Source organism: Dasypus novemcinctus, chromosome 1 (genome assembly GCF_030445035.2).
Source record: "Dasypus novemcinctus isolate mDasNov1 chromosome 1, mDasNov1.1.hap2, whole genome shotgun sequence".
Taxonomy (NCBI): domain Eukaryota; kingdom Metazoa; phylum Chordata; class Mammalia; order Cingulata; family Dasypodidae; genus Dasypus; species Dasypus novemcinctus.
In genome coordinates, this window is record NC_080673.1 from 167,129,986 (window position 1) to 167,150,636 (window position 20,651).

At 36.3% G+C, this 20,651-nt stretch overlaps 2 protein-coding genes across 9 annotated transcripts in view; one reads left to right on the forward strand and one right to left on the reverse strand.

The window, feature by feature from the left end:
- RFC1 (replication factor C subunit 1) overlaps positions 1-20,651 on the forward strand; it is a 100,842-nt gene that overhangs the window by 24,710 nt on the left and 55,481 nt on the right. For 7 of the 8 annotated variants that reach the window (XM_004475451.5, XM_004475452.5, XM_023583788.3 and 4 more), the window contains exons 3-4: positions 6,324-6,399; positions 8,458-8,580. In XM_004475451.5, the coding sequence (XP_004475508.1) occupies positions 6,324-6,399; positions 8,458-8,580 (199 nt within the window). The remainder of the gene's footprint in view (positions 1-6,323; positions 6,400-8,457; positions 8,581-20,651) is intronic. The other variant, XM_071217004.1, reaches the window with a different exon arrangement.
- The window catches only part of WDR19 (WD repeat domain 19), a 188,229-nt gene that overhangs the window by 22,740 nt on the left and 144,838 nt on the right, over positions 1-20,651 (reverse strand). The window lies entirely within an intron of this gene.

Below are 20,651 nucleotides of genomic sequence, written 5' to 3' on the forward strand. Positions count from 1 at the left end.
GCTCTTGTGAATGGAATTTTTTTCTTGATTTTTTTCTTCTGATTGTTCATTGCTTGTGTATAGAAACAATACTGATTTTTGAATGTTGATTTTGTTCCCTACCCCTTTGCTGAATTCATTTATTATCTGTAGGAGCTTTGTTGTGGATTTTCCAAGGTTTTCTGTATGTGTGATCATATCATTGGCAAATAGAGAGTTTTACTTCCTCATTCCAATTTGGATGCCTTTATTTCTTTTCCTTGCCTAATTACTCTGGCAGTTACTTCCAGTACAATGTTGAATAACTTTGGTGCCAGTGGTCATCCTTGTCTTGTTCCTGGTCTTAGAGGGGAAGCTTTCAGTCTTCACCCTGTGGCAGTTTGAAGCCACAGAAAACCCTTTTCTTAAAGCTAATCCATTCCTGTGCATGTCAACCTATTGTAGGTGGGACTTGGTGATTAAATTAGTTTGGTAGGGGCCTTTGATTAGATTGTGTGACCCAGTGTGGGTCTTAATCCTTTTCTTGGAGTCCTTTAGAAACAGAGGACTGAAAAGCCACAGACCCAGGAAGAAGTTTGCAGAGTTAGAGAGAAACCCCGAATCTGAGTGGCCCCAGGTGCCAGAAGCTGGAGGAAGCCACTTTTGCCAGAAGCTGAAAGCAGTGAGGCCCAGGGGAGAGGAGAGAGATGGAGCTACCATGTCCCTGATTGCCCACAGCTGCAGCTCAAGGAGAAATGATCTCCTGATGATGCCTTGATTTGGATGTGTTCACAGCCTCAGGACTGTGAGCTTTTAACCTAATAAATTCCCATTATGAAAGCCAATCCATTTCTGGTATATTGCTCCCAGTAGCTTTTAGCAAACTAAAACACCAAGACAAAACTTATTACTTATATTTTATACTTATATATGACATTTCTAACATTTGTAATTTTCCCTAGAAAGCATCAAGAAAGTAGAGAGTAAAAAATTGTGATCACTTGTAATGTAGAAATATAAGACACTGCTATCCATTATAATAAAACTCCAAAAAGATATGATCAATTAGCTTGTGAAAATAGGACAAATGAGTTATTTTTCTAATACACCACTACAGTAGGGGTCATTTGGGGCAACAATGACTCAAAAGTAAGGGAAGAAGGTATACCAGAAGGACGAAAGCCAGGGGGAGTTTCAAATTCTGCCTATAAACTATGCACAAATCTGTGGTTCACCCCTTCCATTGTGTTTTCAGAAAGACTCCAATTGCTTGGCTAAGGTTAAAAGGACTGAACAAAGATATTAGCTATTGTCCTTCACAGGTGTAACAAGAGTTTGGAGTTTTCTAAATCAATAAATCAACATTTTTAGAGGATGTGACCCATCTGACACAAGATGATCTAAATCCTATTATAGAAGGCTATATGGGGAAGGCGACAGAGAGAGAGAAAAAGAGAGCCATGGAGGGAGCAGCCAGAAGGTGGAAGTCAACAGAACCTGGAAGAGAAGGGGGAAGTCAAGAGAGGCCACCATGTGTATTGCTATGTCACAGAAAGGCCAAGGACCAAAGGTTGTCAGCAGCCAGCTCTAGAATGCCAGTGTTTGGGAATAAAGCATCACCTTGATTTGGACTTCTGGAATCAAAACCATGCGCCAATAAATTTGCATTTTTTTCTTAAAGATTTATTTTTTATTATTTCTTTCTCTCCCCTCCCAGTTGTCTACTCTCTGTGTCCATTTGCTGTGTGTTCTTCTGTGTCTGCTTGCATTTTTTGTCAGCTGCATTGGGAACCTGTGTTTCTTTTTGTTGCGTCATCTTGCTGCGTCAGCTCTCTGTGTGTGTGGTGCCACTCCTGGGCAGGCTGCACTTTTTGTTCACTGGGCAGCTCTCTTTATGGAGCGCACCCTTGTGCGTGGGGCTCCCCTACGCAGGAGACACCCCTGCGTGGCACGGCATTCCTTGCACGTCAGCATTGCGCATGGGCCAGCTCATCACATGAGTCAGGAGGTCCTGGGTTTGAACCCTGGACCTCCCATGTGGTAGGTGGATGCTCTAGCCATTGAGCCAAATCCGCTTCTCTAAATTGACGTTTTTTAAGCCAACCCACTGCATGGTATTTGCTTTAGAAGCCAAGAAACTAAAACACATGTATGTATTTAGAATTCCAGAGAAGAGGAAGGAGAATAAGGGGTAGAAAAAAAAATTATGTGAAGAAATAATGGCAAAAAGTTCCCAAATTTGAACAAATCTATAGCTGTATAGTTTCAAGAAGCTCAGACACCTTAAGGAAGATAAACACAAGGAAAAACATACTTAGACATGCCATAGTCAATTTACTGAAAACCAAAGATAAAGAGAAAATCTTTAAAGAAGCATGAAAAAAGCAACTTATCCTATATGAGGGAAATCAGTATAAATGATTGCTAACACCTCATCAGAAAAAAACTGAGTTCTAAAGACAATGAGATATCTTTAAAATGGTGAAACAAAAAAACCGTCAACCACAAATTCCACATCTAGCAAAAATATTCTTCAAAAACTATTGGAGAATATGCAGACTGTGGCAGAATAGATTAACTAGCATGACCCAACAAATGCTATCTGCAGGAGACTCACCTTAATTTCAAAGAAACAAGTAGACTGGAAGTGAAATTATGGGATAAAATATACCATGCAAGTAGTAACCAAAATAGAGCAGGGGTAACTATACTAATATGAGATAAAATAGACATTTTTTAGGAGACTCTAGGGATTGGACCTGGAATCTCTTACATGCGAAGCAGGTGCTCAATCACTGAGCTATACCTGCTCCAGAAGATAAAATAGACTTTAAGTAAAAAACAGTTATGAGGACCAAAGACAGTCATTATATACTAATAAAAGGGACAATTCAACAAGAAGACCTAACAATTACAAGTACATATGCATCAGCAGAGCCCAAAGTATATGAAGCAAATCCTGACAGATTTGAAGGTACAAATTGACAATTCTACATTAATTGTAGGAGGCTTTTATACACCACATTCAATAATGGATAGAACATGTAGTCAGAAGTTAAATACGAAAATAGAAGACTTGAATGATATTCTAAATCAATGAGACCTAACAGATATATATAGAACTATTCACCCAACAAAAGCAGAATAAATGCTGTTCTTGAGTACACACCTTTGGGATAGACCATGTTAGGTCACAAATCAAGTCTTGATAAATTAAAAAATATTGAAATCATACAATGTATATTTTTCAACCACAACAGAATGAAGCTAGAAATCAGTAACACATGGAGAAATGGAAAACCTACAAATACATGGAAATTAAACAACGTACTTTTATTTTTTTATTATTATTATTTTTTAAAGATTTATTTTTTTATTTATTTAATTCCCCTCCCCTCCCCCGGTTGTCTGTTTTCTGTGTCTTTTTGCTGCGTCTTGTTTCTTGTTTCTTTGTCCACTTCTGTTGTCGTCAGCGGCACGGGAAGTATGGGCGGCGCCATTCCTTGGCAGGCTGCTCTTTCTTTTTCACGCTGGGCGGCTCTCCTTATGGGTGCACTCCTTGCGCGTGGGGCTCCCCTACGCGGGGGACACCCTGCGTGGCAGGGCACTCCTTGCGCGCATCAGCACTGCGCATGGGCCAGCTCCACACGGGTCAAGGAGGCCCGGGGCTTGAACCGCGGGCCTCCCAAGTGGTAGACGGACGCCCTAACCACTGGGCCAAAGTCCGTTTCCCTAAACAACGTACTTTTAAAACAACCAATGGGTTGAAGAAGTCAGAAGCGAATTTAGGAAATATCTTGAGGATAATGAAAATGAAAATACAGCCTCTGAAAATTTATAGGAATCGGCAAAGGCAAGTGCTGTAAGCTATAAATGCTTACATTAGAAAAGAAGAAAGCCTTGAAATCAGTGACCTACCCCAAACTGGGAAAACTAGAAAAAGAAGAGCAAACAAAGTGAGCACAAGGAAGGAAATAACAAAGATAAGTGAATTAGAAAACAACAACAACAAAAAATGAGAGAATCAACAAAACTAAAAGTTGGTTCTTTGAAAGATCATTAAAATTGACAAAACCTTAGCAAGACTGACAAAGGGAAAAAGAGAGGCAGAAATAACAAAAATCAGAAATGAAAAGGGGGACATTATTACCAGTTCTGCTGAAATAATGACTCTAAGAAGATCCTATGAACAACTGTACACCAATAAGTTAGATAACCTAGGTGAAACAGACTAATTCTCAGAGGCATACAAACTGTTTACTTTGATTCAAGAAGAATGTGAAGATCTCAACAAACCAGTTATTAGTAAAGAGATTGAATCAGTTATTAATGTCCCAACAAAGAAAAGCCCAGGACCAGATGGCTTCCTGGGAGAATTCTATCAAACATTCCAAGAAGGCTTAACTCTAATTCTGTTCAAACTCTTCCAAAAAAATCCTGTAGAGTCATTCTACAAAGCCAACATCACTCTTATACCAAAGCCAAATAAAGTTACCACAAGAAAACTACAGACCAATATCACTTATGAATATAGATGCAAAAGTCCTCAGCAAAATACTAACAGACTAAATCCAACAGCATATTTAAAAAATTATACATTGTTATTAAGTGGGTTTTATCCCTGGTGTGCAAGGTTGGATCAACATAAGAAAATCAATGTCATACACAACATTAACAAAATGAAGGGCGAAAAAAAAAACACATGATCATCTCAATTGATGGAGAAAAGGCATGTGACAAAGTCTAGCAACCTTCTTGAAAAGAAGCACAATAACACTTAGAACATTAGGAATGGAAGGAAACTTCCTCAGCATGATAAAGGGCATATATGAAAAGCTTAACTTCCTAACGGTGTGTTTTAGTTTGCTAAAAGCTACTGAGAACAATTATACCAGAAATGGGTTGTTTTTTACAGTGGGATTTTATTAGGTTAAAAGCTCACAGTCCTGAGGTTGTGAATGTGTCCAAATCAAGGCATCATCATCAGATCTTTTCTCCCTGAGCTGCAGTTGTGGCATCAGGCACATGGCAGTATCAGCTCTGTATTTCTCCTATCTTCTCCTCTTCTCTTTTCTTCGCTGGGCCTCATTGCTTTCAGTTTCTGGCTAAAGTGGCTTCTTTCAGCTTCTGGTTCTGGGGCCTTCTCTCTCATCTTCTGGGGCATCTCTGTCTTTGTGACCTTCTTTCTGTATTTCTGTGGATTTTTAGTCCTCCATTTATAAAGGACTCCAGGAAGAGGATTAAAATCCACCCTGGGTTGCACACTTTAATCAAAGGCCCTTAACTGAAGTAATTTATCAAGATGTCTTACCTACAGTAGGTTTACGTGCACAGGAATGGAATAGCTCTAAGAACAGGGTTTCCTGGGGTCCGCAAAAGCTTCAAACACCATGCTAGGTTTTATTTACTTTTTATTTTTTTTAAATCCCAATTCTTTTTTTTTTCTCAAGATTTATTTTATTCATTTTTCTCCCCTTCCCCCCATTGTCTGTTTTCTGTGTCCATTTGCTGTGTGTTCTTCTGCATCCACTTGCATTATCTGGTGACACAGCTGCGTCTCTTTTTTGTTGCGTCATCTTGCTGTGTCAGCTCTCCGTATGTGTGGTGCCACTCCTGGGTGGGCTGCACTTTTATAACGTGGGGCGGCTTTCCTTGCAAGGTGCACTCCTTGCACATGGAGCACCCCTGTGCGGCACGGCACTGCTTGCACGTTGCAGCACTGTGCGTGGGCCAGCTTACCACATGGGTCAGGAGGCCTTGGGGATCGAACCCTGGACCCTCCATATGTAGACGGACGCTCTATCTGTTGAGCCATGTCTGCTTCCCCTAGGTTTTATTTAGTTTTCCAGTAGGTGTTGACTGATGGTGGGCTCAAAATTCCTTAGCTTTTATTTCTATCACTGCCTTTTATTATCAGGAAGCACTTGTGTTGCAATATATGATATCTTTTTATTCTTTGTTGTACATAGTCTACTGTTGAAAGCAGAGCTGAACAATAATATCGCTTTTTCTATAATTGTTTCTTCCCCATCCTGGAGATAAAATGATAGAAAAAGCTGTGTTTTTCATCCTGTCTGGCCTATTTGTTAGCCCAGTTAGGGCATTTTTGATGTTTTAGGCTAGACATTTCTTTGTTTTAGAGGACTGCCCTGTGCATTGTAAAGTGTTTAGTAGCATCCCTCGCCTCTACCCAGTAGATGTCACTACCACCTCCCAGTCTTCACCCCAGAGTTGTGACAACCAAAAATAACTTATGGGGGCAAAATTGCCCTTGGTTGAGAACCACTGAGCCCAAGTCTAACTAGTAATAAAAGGGAAAGAGGTATAGGCTTCTTGGTGTTCTAATTATACTGTGATATTTTTAGGTAAATAGTTCTTGTAAAGAAGGCAACTCCAAACAGAAGCAACCAAACAAGAAAAAAAGGATCATCTATGATTCAGGTAATATTTCTTAAAGGAACTTAAAGTTTTAAAATTATTTTATATCCCTTAGAACAGTGTTCTGAGGTACACAGTTCTTTCTTGTTAGGTGCTGTGAGAAGAGGAATCTTTGTTCTAAAAATTTTTGTTTTACTGTGGCACTTACCAGAACCTAAGTATGTTAATGTATTAGAGATTCATCTAGAGGAGAATATAGTATGTAACATGTTTCATACCTACTTTGATATAGTAATTTTTTCAAAATATTCCTATTAACTTCTCTTCCATTGTGTTTCTTGGAAATTGAATTTGAAAAACTTGTGCCTTTCTCTAGAATATTGCTATATTGCATTTATTTTTTTATGTCTATTTATTTATTCCTCCCCTCCCGTCCCCCCAGTACTTCCTTGTCTTGTCTGCTCGCTGTCTCTGCTCACTGTCTGCTCGTCTTCTTTAGGAGGCACTAGGAACTGAACCTGGGACCTCCCATGTGAGAGGCAGGTGCCCAGCGCTTGAGCCACTTCCACTTTCTGCTTGTGTCTTCTTGTTGTGTCTGCTTGTCTTCTTTAGGAGGCAATGGGAACCGAACCCATGTGGGAGGTGGGTGTGCATCTGCTCGAGCCACATCCTCTCCCCTATATTGTTTTTAAAATATAGATCTAAAATTTTTGGCTTGATTGAAAGATTGAGCCCTTTGTTGGATTGAAAAGGAATGAGGATAATTTAAAGGCTTTTCTTTGAATGTACTTTTAAGATAGGGAACATGAATTTTTGTTCATGCCTTTTATGATAGAATAATGGTAGAACTTAGACAATTTCAGTTTTGGCTTTATAGGGAAGATCCATCTGGTATAAATTCTTAAGATTAGTAATCTATGGAAACATTTATGGATTGTCAGGATTTTGACAGTGATAGCAAAGCTTGTCTGAAAGTACTTGAGCATTTACTGTATGGCTTTTACTACTCTGTATTGTAGGGAATTTGAAAGAAGTACATGTCCCTGTTACCCAGGAGTTTGTATGTTTTGGGAAGCTGTGGAAATTTAGTTTTTGATACATTTTAGGAATGTATGAGACAGGATTTATAAGTACATGATGCAAAGGAAGAGGAAGGGCACTAAAATTTATAGAACACCTATTTTGACCAGGCACTGTGCTATGTACTTATACTTTGCCATAATTTATACTTAAGTACTCTAGGCAAATAGGCTGTGGTAGGCAGAATAATGGCCCCCAAAAATGTCCTTGTGAATGTTAGGTTACATGGCAAAGGGAAATTAAAGTTGCGGGTGGAATTAAAGTTACTAATCAAATGCCCTTAAAATAGGAAGATTATCCTGGATTATTCAGTTGGGCCCATTATAATCACAAGGTCGTTAAAAGTGGAAGATGAAGAGGAGCAGATGTTGCTCAAATGATTGGGTGCCTGCTTCCCATGTACAAGGTCCAGGGTTTGTCTCTAGTACCTCCAAAAACAAAACAAACAAATGAAGAAATCAGCTGTCCTTGGGGAGTGGATGTAGCTCAGTGGTTGAATGCCTGCCTCCACATATGAGAGCCTGGGTTCAATCCTTGGTACTTCCTTAAAAAAAAAAAGGTGGAAGATGGAAGTAGAAGAAGAGAGGTAGATAAAGATTGATTATGGAAGGTCAGAGAACCAGAGGGATGGTAACATGAGAAAGACTCAGCCTGATGCTTTTGGCTTTAAGATGGAGGAAGCGAGCCATGAGCCAAGGAGCACTGGAAGCCTCTAGAAACTGAAAAAGGCAAGGAAATGGATTCTTTTCTAGATCATGCAGAAAGGAATTCAAGTCTGCCAACAGCTTTATTTCAGCCCATTGAGACCTGTAGACCTGTAAGATAACAAATCTGCATTGTTTAAAGCCACTAAGTATTTGTTACAGTAGCAATAAAAAACTAATGGCATGAGTTTAACAGGGGTGGAAGTAACTTGCAAGAACTCATGAAAGAGATGTGACTCAGAAAGAATCTTGAGGAAGTGGGTCATAAAGACTACTTTAAAAACTCATTATATTAAAATATTTCTTTTCAAAGTTTTTATTTTCTTCTTTCATACAGATTCAGAATCAGAGGAGACAGTGCAGGTAAAAAATGCCAAAAAGCAATCAGAAAAATTGCCATTGTCTTCTAAACCTGGTAAAATTCTGCGGCAGGATCCTGTTACATATATTTCAGAAACAGGTAAGGGTACTGAATGTATTTAGTTTTTGTAGAGACAGTGTACTTGAGCTTCTTATTGGTGTCTAAATGTGCCTCCTTCACTTTGAATTAAATTTCTATTGACTATTTTGCTTTGTTTAATTGTGTTTGTCAGGGGTAGGCTGTAATCATCTTTGTCATATTATGTGGCTTAAGGGTCAGTTATAGGGATTGACCCTTTGGTCAAATATCCCAAAGCTTTTGGGATTTTTTAATTTTAAAGTGCTCTATATTGAATCATATAAGTTTAAGCTCTATTCTGAATCATATTTTGAAATATTATTAGGTTTTACAACTTCTTTTACTTGTAAATTTTTTTTAACCTGCATGCTAAAGGTCATAATTAAGTGGATAATGGTTATTAATATTAGTGATTTGTAAATTTAATACAAATATAACCTGATTCCCTGGTTACTCTGGTGACACTGAAGAATTTAAGCATTGTTTTTTTTTGGTTTTTGTTTTTGATTTATTTGCCTTAAATTTCTGATTTAAGAGTGATCAGAAAACAAGATATTTATAATTACTTGGGTACTAATTTTACTATTTCATAGTTTTAAGTAATTGTTTCATAGATAGTAATCTTTTTAGTGATGAGCCCTGAGTTGTATTGTCATACTAGGAAAAAAACCTCATGTGAGTTAGTTGTAGTCATTTTAATTGTAGCATTGTTAACTTTTTTTTTTTTTTTTTTTTTGAGGTCCTTGGGCTGGGACTTGAACCCGGGACGTTGTATGTGGGGAGCCGGTGCTCAACCACTGAGCCACATTGGCTCCCCTGAGTTAGGTTTTTCTTTTGTTTGCTCCTTGTTTTTTTTGTTTTGTTTTTAGGAGGCAGCACTGGAAATCAAACTTGAGACCTCCTGTGTGGGAACCAGGCACTCAGCCACTTGAGCCACATCTGCTCCTGCATTGTTAACTTTTAAAGGAGACCGTAACAGAAACAATAAATTAGATATATTAACCTCCCAACTTGTAGGCCTGTTGAATTGGTTCCTATGTAGAAATGCTTGAAGGGGCTATGAGAACATCTAACTCATTAATTTATTCATTTTTAGGAGAACATCCAAAATCATTTTTTAAAAAAAACTCTCCATTATTGGTATTGCAAATTTAGGGAATATACCTGGTTTGAAGATTGATGTAAAAACTGCATAATTATTCTGGTACAGTTTGTAACAATTTACATTCAACAAACAAATCAAACAGATATAATACTTTAAGTGCCAGATAATAGGTGCTGAGGATTTAAAAGATGACTAATGACTCCAACTACTGTAGGAATTGATTAAAGGCCTCAGTAGTCAAAGAGATCTTGATGGAGTGGGATAAAATTTGACCTGGCCTGGGAAGTATGAGCAGGTGATGGAGGAAAAGAACAGGTCAGATTAAGGGAACAGGATTATTTAAGGCACAACACAAAGCAGAGGATTGATATGTTCATACAATTCTAAAGAGATTGCTTACCCATGTGATGAGTAGTAGTAGGAGATAGATGAGGCTAGATTAGGGAAGGCCCTAAAAGCTGGGTAGATGGATTTAGATTTGACATAGCAGACAAAGGAAACCATTCGGGTTTTTTTTTTAAACAGTTTGTAGAATGATGAAAATAGTATTCTGAAGGTTACTGTTCCTAGTATTGGAATGTGTTTAAATGTTTTGGTAAATAGAGAAATCATAATTAGAGAGGCTGAATAGGAAGAATTTTCAGTAGTCTAGGAGTAAAATAATGAGAGTCTAAGAAGTTGGGAATAGTAACGGATTGATCTATATATATTTTGACTGATGGATTACAGATTAGGTTTTTTTTTCCCATATTAGGTTTTGGGATTACCTGTAAACTTCATTTAGCCATGGTTATCTATGGTCTCCTATTATTACGGCAATTGGAGAGTTGATGTTGCTAGTATGCTTAAGGATTTATTTTTTTAAAAAGCCTTATTGAGCTATCATTCACATACTGTATAATTCACCTCTAAGGTTTTAATGTTATTGGAATTTGCAGATAAAGGCCAAGGTGTCTGGAGGCAATAATACTTGGGTTAAATGCACGGGCTGTTATTTGATGGTTTGAAGGTGCTTGTGGTAGATAAATTGGTTAGTCAGTGAATGAAACTGAAAAGAAAGCCCTGTCTGGAGGTGCATTCTTGTTTTCCTTCTTTGTTTTTGAGAAAAGAAAAACCATTTTATTATCGAATAAGCATGAAACCAGAATGTGATGCAACACAAGCAATCTGCTAAAGAGATTGCAAAGGAAGAAATCTCACCCTTTTATACAGCTTGTTTTCCTTCTTAAAAGCTGTGTGACATTGGGCTGAAGCTCAGTGAGTCTGTCTTTTTTCGTATAACCCAGGTATACTAATTGCATAAGCTTGAGGGGAAAAATTAATGGGATGATGCATATGAAAGGACCAGACCCAGTGCCTGGCACCTATATTAGTATGCGTAAAAATGAAAAAAAGAAGCCCACAGATGAGCTTGGTAGGCTGTATGAGACATTTATTTGATAATGTTGTTCAGAATGGGCAAAGACAATATGTAAGTGATGTGAACATATTTTCTGTAGAATGTTTGTTAAGCTAAGGTGTTGTTTCTTTGGTATGAGCAGATGACAGACTGACTCTTTTAACCTTTTTGTTCTATTGCTAAATATCCACTCAGGCACATTGTGCAAATGAACTCTTCTATTAAAAGTTTCCCTTGTAGATCTGGGCACCTTTGTGAAGGTTTGAATATGTGGGAGGGACAGTAGAAACAGTATGGTGATAGGTTTATTATGTAACTGAAGGTGAGGTGGTGTGATCGAGCTTTCCAATGATACCCTGGAAACGTCAAAGTTAGTGTGCAGACAGCTATGGCCTTCAACTGTGGATCAAGGCTGTTATCTTGTGATTTTTAGGTACACAAAGGGTCAGACAATTTAAACCATGGTCACCGATTTTCTTTAACATGGGTCTGTTTATTTCAGCCAGGAATTTTTGAGTGTAATTTTTGAAAGAGATGCCTAGCATCTGAAATTTTTATGAACATTAGGCAGTGTTTGCATCTTGCTGTCGATGCCATGCACATGTGAAAGTAAACATTGCCCTTTTTTTTAGCAAAAAATTTTAGAATACAGAGTACCCTAGTGTGTGATACAATTCTATTTTTTCTTAGAATTGAGATATGGGAAAGAAACTAACTCTTCTCTTGCCTGTTTTATTTTCTTATAGTATATTTTTTGTAATGATGTGTGAATGAGAGGGAGATAAGTCCTTCCCTCTATAAAAGAGAATGAGAATGTTTTAAAAATGTCTCCAATAAAATTTAAGACAATAAAATCAGAAATAAAATAAAAAAGTTACCAGAAGTGAAAAGTGTAACTTTTTGAAATTAATACATGAACTGGAAAGTAGAAATAATTCTTTTATTACTTTTTTTCCTTTTTTAAAGGTAAAACTATAGTTTTTCTACACTATGTCATGAATATTTTCTTCTTATAAGTATATGGTTAAATAAAGTGTGTATGGGTAATAGCTTAAAATAAAAATTCTAATCTAAAATTCTATTTGGAGAGTGGAAGCTTCTCAGTGTAAAAATATTATCATGATTCGTTTTTAAAAACCTGTTCATTTTAAAAGAAACAATTTCTGCTTCATTATCCATATTTTATCTTTTCTTTTATGCTCATCCTCTGAATTTTGATTAAAAAAAAAAACCAGCCTTTGGTTGCTATTGTTATTTTTGTTGCAGTGTAGCATGTATAGTGCTTAAGAGCATTTGCTCTTGGTTTAACTGCCTGGGTTGAATATTCACTTACCTTCTCTGTATCGAATTTCTTCATATAAAAACTGGGGATATTACTAGTATACCTCAGTCAGAGGCTATTGTGTTGATCAAATGAGTTAATTAATGCTTTGAAAAGCAATTAAAATAGGATCTGACAAGTAATAAATAATATTAGTTATTTTTAAGTTTTTGGTTTTATTGTATGCCTACATATGCCTTTAAAAACTATGCTGAACACATTTTTCTTTTGCTTAAGTCCTTATTGTTAATTATGTAATTGTTCTTTAGAAATTTAGAAATTGTATTTGACCCACGTGTGTTATAGGTGTGTATTGTCCAGTATGTCAGCTATGAGCCATAGATGGCTGTTGAGAACTGTGGCTAGCCTGAATTGAGTGTTGTTTAAGTGTAAAATACACAATGGACTTTAAAAACTTAATATGAAAAAAAATAAATGATCTCATTAATAGTTTTTTGCCTTGATTCCATATTGGAATAATAACTTCAGTATATTAGATTAAATAAAATAGTTAAATTCACCTGTTTCCTTTTACATTTTTTTAATGTGTCAATGAGGAAATTAAAAATTATCTATGTGGCCTGCATTTTATTTCTCTTAGTCCAGAAACAATGGGAAATAGATATAGGAAAAAACTTAGATTTTTAGTATTTTTGTTTACATGCTACAGATTTTAGGTTATATTATTATATAGGTCTTTAGGCTTACCATTTATCTACATGGCAAATATTTCCATCATTTTGTTTGATTAAATCTGTCTTCTATTATTATTTATTGATTTTTAAGTAATTTAACAACATTAAGCTCCCAAGTTACAGGAAAAGGAAAAAAATAGCTTATAAATATCTTCATAGCTAACCATTGACTCTAGTAAAATGTTCTTGTAGGTTGGTAAAAACCCAAATACTTGTTGTACCGAGTAAATATATTTACCTTTAGCTGTTTAATGAAGTGAGAGACCTTGAGTTTTGTTTGGCAAAGATGACCTTTTCTTATGCTGTTTCATCAGGGACTGCTGTTTGATCGAAAGTGGTGGGGATTTTCCTGTCTTGAGACTTGTTTATAACTGATCATTTTTATTAAGCATGTAATTTAGAGGCAGTTTGTGCTCTTGAAGTTACGTTTATTTTAGGGATGTTAAATGGGAAAAAAATTTGGGCTGTTGTTTTCTCCAGGTTACCATGTAATAACAGTGATGTGTCACTTGGGAAAATGGTAGCAGAAAATACTACTGGGAGTGTGTGTGTTAACATTCTCTGTGCTAATGTTTAGAGACACATAGTATTGGGTATCAGATAAATAGGAATGGTTCTGTACAGGATGGAGAGCTTTTTCTTAAATGTAGTCAGGGAACCTGGAGTGTTTGAGGCAGAGGATTTCTTTGAAGAGAAAACTATAAACTGTGTATTTTATTTCTTTGATTTTTCTTGTTGGAAAATTAGTATTAATACATGCATTAACATTCTGTATAAAAGAAATAGTTTAGAATTTTTAGAGGGTGGGGGAAGTATTTAGATTTATATTATTTTAAATTGCCTAAGTAGCACAATAACACATTCTCATTGAAAAAGAATTAAGCCATTCAGATAAAAATGTCCCATTCCCTCACATAGTCCTTTTGCCTTACATGGCTATATAAATAAATTTTATATCTAACTAAATATACATGCACATATACACATTTCAGTAGCATCTTTTTGTTAACTTTTTTTTTTAAAGACTTATTTTATTTATTTCTCCCCTTCCCCTTGTTGTTTGCACTTTCTGTGTCTGTTTGCCTCCCTTGTTTCTTTAGGAGGCATAGGGAACAAACCCCGGACCTCCAATGTGGAAGGAGGTGCCTAATTGCTTGAGCCACCTCCATTCTCTGCTTTGTTGTGTATCTCATTATGTTTTTCTTCTTGTGTCTCTTTTTTTTTTAAAATAGTTTTTCCCTTTATTTTATTTTAATAGATTTTATTTATTTAATTCCCCTCCCCTCCCCCGGTTGTCTGTTCTCTGTGTCTGTTTGCTGCATCTTGTTTCTTTGTCCGCTTCTGTTGTCGTCAGCGGCACTGGAAGTGTGGGCGGGGCCATTCCTGGGCAGCCTGCACTTTCCTTCACTCTGGGCGGCTCTCCTTACGGGTGCATTCCTTGCGCGTGGGGCTCCCCTACGCAGGGGACACCCCTGTGAGGTGCGGCACTCCTTGCGCGCATCAGCACTGCGCATGGGCCAGCTCCACACAGGTCAAGGAGGCCCGGGGTTTGAACCGCGGACCTCCCATGTGGTAGACGGACGGCCTAACCACTGGGCCAAGTCCGTTTCCCTTCTTGTGTTTCCTTGTTTCATCGTCTTGCCACACCCATTGCACCAGCTGTGTTTTCTTTAGGAGGCACTGGGAAACGAACCAGAGACCTCCCCTGTGGTAGGTGGGAAGCTCAAATCACTTTAGCCACATCTACTTCCCATGCTTTGTAAAATTTTTGCAGCTTGCTTTTTAATTACTTAATGTCTTCCTCTTTCCTTCTTCCTTCTCCCCATCCTTTGTTTCTTCTAATACAGAAAGATCTTTATCTCATTCTTCTATATTTCTGCATAGAACTTAATAGTATGGGTTTAGTTTTTCTCATTCTCTTATTTTTGGTTATTGGAGGTTGGATTGTTGAAGTGAACATCCTTAATGCTTCATTGCAACTTAATCTAATTTAACTATCACTAAATGGACAAATTATAGTGAAAAATGTGATCATTTAAAAAGAAATAGTATTTCTTGAGGTAAGTGGCATTCATTGTAAGAATGTAGTTTTCCACTCTTATGGAGAATAGAGTTTCCTCTTTCTGCTTCCAGGCACAGGACTTATGTGAGGGTTGTTTTTTCTGTTTTTGTTTCTTTTGACCCCTCAGCATTTCCTTTGACTTATTAAACTTAGGAGTCAGGGTATCTTTAACACCTTTTTAAAAAAATTATTATTTAACATGTGCTACTGTTAAGTCAGTTTTTTTTTTTTTTTAAAGTCCTCAGATCTGGAAAAGGAACTTTGAATTTATCCTTATCAAATTAAACAGTAAAAAAATGAAAAACTCTAAATATTTTATCTGCAAGATTCCAGACTGATGAGATTCTTTTTGTATCATGATTCTGTTTTTAAAAAGAATTAAAAATTTTTTTTAAAAAAGTATTTAAATTGAATACTTTTATTTAACAACTTTAAATCCTCACTAATTTATTTATTCAATAAGTATTCCATGTGTTCACTTTATGTATGTAACAGTGTACTGGACAATCTACAAAATATATTAAAGAATAAAACCTAGTCCTACTTTCAAGGGCTTAAAGTATATTGGGGAGGTCAGACTTTTACATAAAAATTATAATAGGAGGTAAAAATGAGCAAGTAATGATAAAAATATCTTCCGAGGATATTTAGGCATAGGATAAATAACTTGAAGTTCAGGTAACATTTCCTGGATGAGAAGGAAATATAAGATAAATATGAAAGGTTTTGGTAGGATTTCACCATGGAGATTTAGGTGCTGTGTGTTGTAGGAGAGAATAATGTGGAAATTTGGAAATCATTTGAGCTCTTTCACAGCTAGTACTTTATTCATTACTTTCTAACCGTTACAGAAAGAGAAAGTCTTTAAAATTTTCGGTTTATAAACTTTCAAAGATTAATACTACCTATTTTCTTTCTCTCAAAGATAAGCAGTAGTGTATATTTTCTTACAGTATCTCTGTGTAGAAATCTCTTTATTTGAAACCCCTGTGTTCAGAGTGAAAGGCAGATAAATTTTATCTCATATGCTGCTATCCATTTTTTTTTCCCAAAATACTCTTTACTGACTTCATGGAATAAAATAACACTATTTTGTAGCATATTTTGTATCTACTATCTATCTTTCTGCCTGCCTGCCTTCCTACCTACCTATCTCATTTGGTATTCAAAGCCACCTAATGTTCAGGCTTACTTTAAGAAAAGTTGTTCTCAAAGAAGCTTTTTTTTGTTGTTAGAACAGTTGCAGATTTACAGAAGAATCATGCATAAAGTATAGAATTCCCATATAACCTCATACCCTCATAGTTTTCCCTATATTAACATGCTGCATTAGTGTGGTGCCCGTTACAATTGATGAACAATAATTTTATAATTAAACTATTAATTATAGTTCATAATTTACTTTAGGGTTCACTCTTTGTGTTGTGTAGTCCTTTTTTTAAAAAAATTTATTGTGGTTACATATTTACAATGTAAAATTTCCCATTTTAACCATTTTCAAGTACACAGTTTAGTGGTGTTAATTACAGTCACCATGTTAGGCTACCATCATCACCATCTGTACTAAAACTTTTTCATTACTACAGACAAAAACTCTATCCTGGGTAAACATTAACTTCCCTATCCAGACCCCCACTCTAGTCCCTGGTGGTACCTGTATTCTCATTTCTGATTCTGATTTTTCATATTCTAATATTTCATATAAGTGAGATCATATAATATTTGTCCTTTTATGTTTGTCTTATTTCACTTAACATGAAATCTTCAGGGTCACACAAGTTTCACTGTGGAAGAATCCAGTAGATCTGGGGCTATACCTCATCCATTTGGTTTTTAATTTTTTTTTCATATACTCCAGTGATTTCATGTCTTCCTCAAATTTGTAGAATCATTAGTAAAATTTTTGTTTTTCTTTTTGAATCATTAGTAAAATTATTTAGCATGAAGGGGCAAAAAGTAAACCTTTTTCAGAATTGACGTGATCTATTATCTGCATGCTGAATGTCGCTGTCAATTATGAATCTTAGTAATCACTATTATTTATACTGTAATTTTCCATCTTGCCATAGGCCAGTGGTTTCAACCAAGGGTTGTTTTGCCTTCTAGGGAACATTGGACAATATCTAGAGGCATTTTGGGTTGTCAAAACTTGTGAGTGCTATAGCCTCTACAGAGTAGAGGTGTGTGATACTGTTAAACATCCTACAATGCACAGGAGAGTCGCCACAATGAAGAATTATTTAGTCCAAATGTCAATAATGCGAAGTGTGAGAAACTCTGCCATAAGCCTATCAGAAGAGAATTTGCTGGATCACATTTGATGAATCACATATTCATCTCATTTATTAGTAACTCTATCAAAGAGTAAGTGCAGGCTTAGGCCAGAAGTGTTCTTCTCTGTGAATCCCTGTTAGTGTCTGTTGAATACCTTGTATTCCTTTTTACCTGCTTGTGATACTATCTTTACACAGCATTGTCACTAAATCTTTCCCCTTCTACAGTTCTGTGGTTGGGGATCTGCCTTTCTCTTTTGATAAGTAGGGCTTCCTTTCTCCTCTTTAATCTTCAAGGACTTCTCCCATTTTCTTTGATGATTCACAAGTCACTAACAGTGATCTAGCAATTTTATCTGCAAATTTCATATCAACTAAAACATTTTTATAAGCGATAGATGCTTTCTTATCGTCTTTTTTTGCCTTGTTTTTCTTCAGTTCCATTATGGGAATTCAGTGCACATTATGGGGACTGAAAAAAAAATTAAGTGGCGTATGGAAAGGGAGAAGAATTGAATCGAGCAGTAAATAATGAAGGACTAGAGTGTGTGGAATGTTTACCGAGGTTCTGAAACATCTTTGATCACGAACTAAACTGTTGTTTGTTCTAGTGACACATAGTTTGCCATTAGGCAGTTGTGACCAGATATGTGTTGCAAAATCCCTCCCGTAACTCTTCTGGCCTGTCAGGTTTTCTTCTATTACCTGTTTCATGCTTTAGAATTTTAAGAAGCTCTGAGTATTGTACCTGCGGACAATTGCCCAAGGCTTCCCCCCATTTTTTTTTTTTTTTAAGTACCGGGTCCAGGGATTGAATCCGGTATCTCATTATGTGGGAGCCCGACGGTCAACCACTGAGCTGCATCTGCTCCCCTGAGTTGGTTCTCTTGTCTGTTTGCTCATTATTTTGCTCATTGACTGCTCATTGTCTACACTTTTTTTTTGCTAGTTGTCTGCTTCTTGTTTTTTGCTCGTTGTCTGTTGCCTTTACTTTAGGGGGCACTGGGAACTGAACCCAGGACCTCCCATATGGGAGGTGGGGGCTCAGCTATTTGAACCACATCTACTCCCTTCCTGTTTTTGGATTTTTTTGCTTTTTTTTTTTTTGGATTGTTGTCTGTTTTGTTTTTTCTTTAGGGGGCACTGGGAACTGAACCCAGGGCTTCCCATGTGGGAGGTGGGCACTCAACTGCTTGAGCCATACCTATTCCCTCTTTTTTCTTTGAGATTCACTAATGGAGGAGGGAAGAGGGTGAGAAGTAAAATGTTCTACTCTTCTCCTCCTGTATGTTTTTCCCTAGAAGTTGAAACTGGCTGTGACTTTCCGTGAAATGTTATTCTGGGACTGGTGGGTATGGAGTGGATGGATACCTACGTGATAGCATCACTTTAGAAGTGAATACTTTATTCTCACATTTGGCATCATTCACCTACCTCACTAGAACCCCACAAATTATAAAATAGTTTTACTTTAAAATTTAACTGACTTCTTTTGATTCTAAGCAGATTCACTTGTAATGAATCATGAGATCTCTAGTTTCTTGATAGATTCAGAAGTTTTATTACACTGAAGCATATATAGTGTCTGACTCATTACATAAATGGGCAGAAATGGTTATGTGTAATTTCTCTTTCATCACTTAACAAATATTTATTGCTGGTTTGGCATATGCATAGATGTTCCTTTGCTTCCCAAACCAAAACAATAGCCTGAATTTTTGACCCAAGAAAGTATGGAAAAGGAACTTTATAGAAAAGTCTCTTAAACACCCAGATTCCCTATTTAGTTTTTGACTTGCTGTTGCTATGTAAATAATGTAAAATTTCTGTAACACAGATGTCTCTAGCATGTCCTTCATTTATTTGGTTCCTGTGTTCCAGAACAAAGGAAAGAAAATCACAGAACTAGGATATTCAGAGAGCCATTTGGAGAGACCAAACTGTTAGCAATATGAACTACAGAATTAGATTTTTTGTTTCTTTCTTGGCTTGTAAATAGATTTTTACATGGATCTGCACATTATTTTTTTTTTCTCTTTTATTTGTTATCCTTTGAAATAAATGAACACATCTAATTCAGAGTGGCAAAGCAATTTTCTCTCCCAGGCAATTCCTCTGCTGTGTGTTAGATAATGCTACTCTGCTTGTTGATTGTTACCACATTTGAGGTTTTATTGTCTATAAATAAAAATAAATGCTGTATTTATAAGAGACAGATATCCTAGAGGGAAATTCTGAGTGTTCAGTTGCCCATGATTTTCATCTAGGTCTCGGAAATTTGACTTAGATCTATTTATCGTTATATTATTGTAAGTTTCTGGGGAAAAGAGAACAGTTGGCCTTTGGCTTCTGACAAGGCTGAAACAAATTTAGGCTTGTTAGGAAAAAAACAAGCCTTTGTTAAAAAACAAAGTAACTGCAACTTCATTTGGAATGTTTTATTTCTGCACATTGTGTAGGTTTATAAAATATTTATTTTATATGAGAATAGTCATAGCAACATCTCTTAAATGACTGTGCCTTTTGTAGGCAGCTAGTTGAATTGTTCTAAACCTTGGTCTCTTTTGCCTTTATTCTCCATAATGTTATGTATTGGTACAGCTTTTGAAATATCAAGGCCAAAAAGGCTGTAAGCCACCTAGTTCAGAAGTGGAAGTATAGGACTTCTGCTTTCTCTAGGTTTTGTGGTTTTATCAAGGCAATATGACAAATATTTTCAGCTATCCCTGTGACTTTATAGAACACTTTATACTGTATTTGCTATAACAAAATCCTCTATATTTATATGTTTAGGATCACGAATTTGCTTTTTTTGTGTTTGTTATTCCTGTAGCTATAAGCAATATGGGAAAAGCGCACACATCAGGGGCATTGAATATGTGTCAAAAACAAATGAGTCCTTATGTTTTTTAAAGTAACGTTTTGTGTGATCTATTTATCTTTTAAAAAGAAGACAATAAAAAATATGTAATAAAGTAAAAAAAAAAAACCAAATGAGTCACTCTTTGAAAATTTTTCTTTTTATAACTATATATCACTAGAGTTGCTCCTACTTTTAATGGGACCTGGGAACTATTTATTTTGTAGTTAACAGAAAAAGTGGCCTTGTATGCAATGTTTGCTTAATAAAGTGACACATACTTCAAATGTTATGCAGAGCCCTTGACGCTTCCATGTTTTTTTTTTTAAGATCCGTGTGTAATAATGAAAATGTCTGTGTTTAAGTATAGTACATTT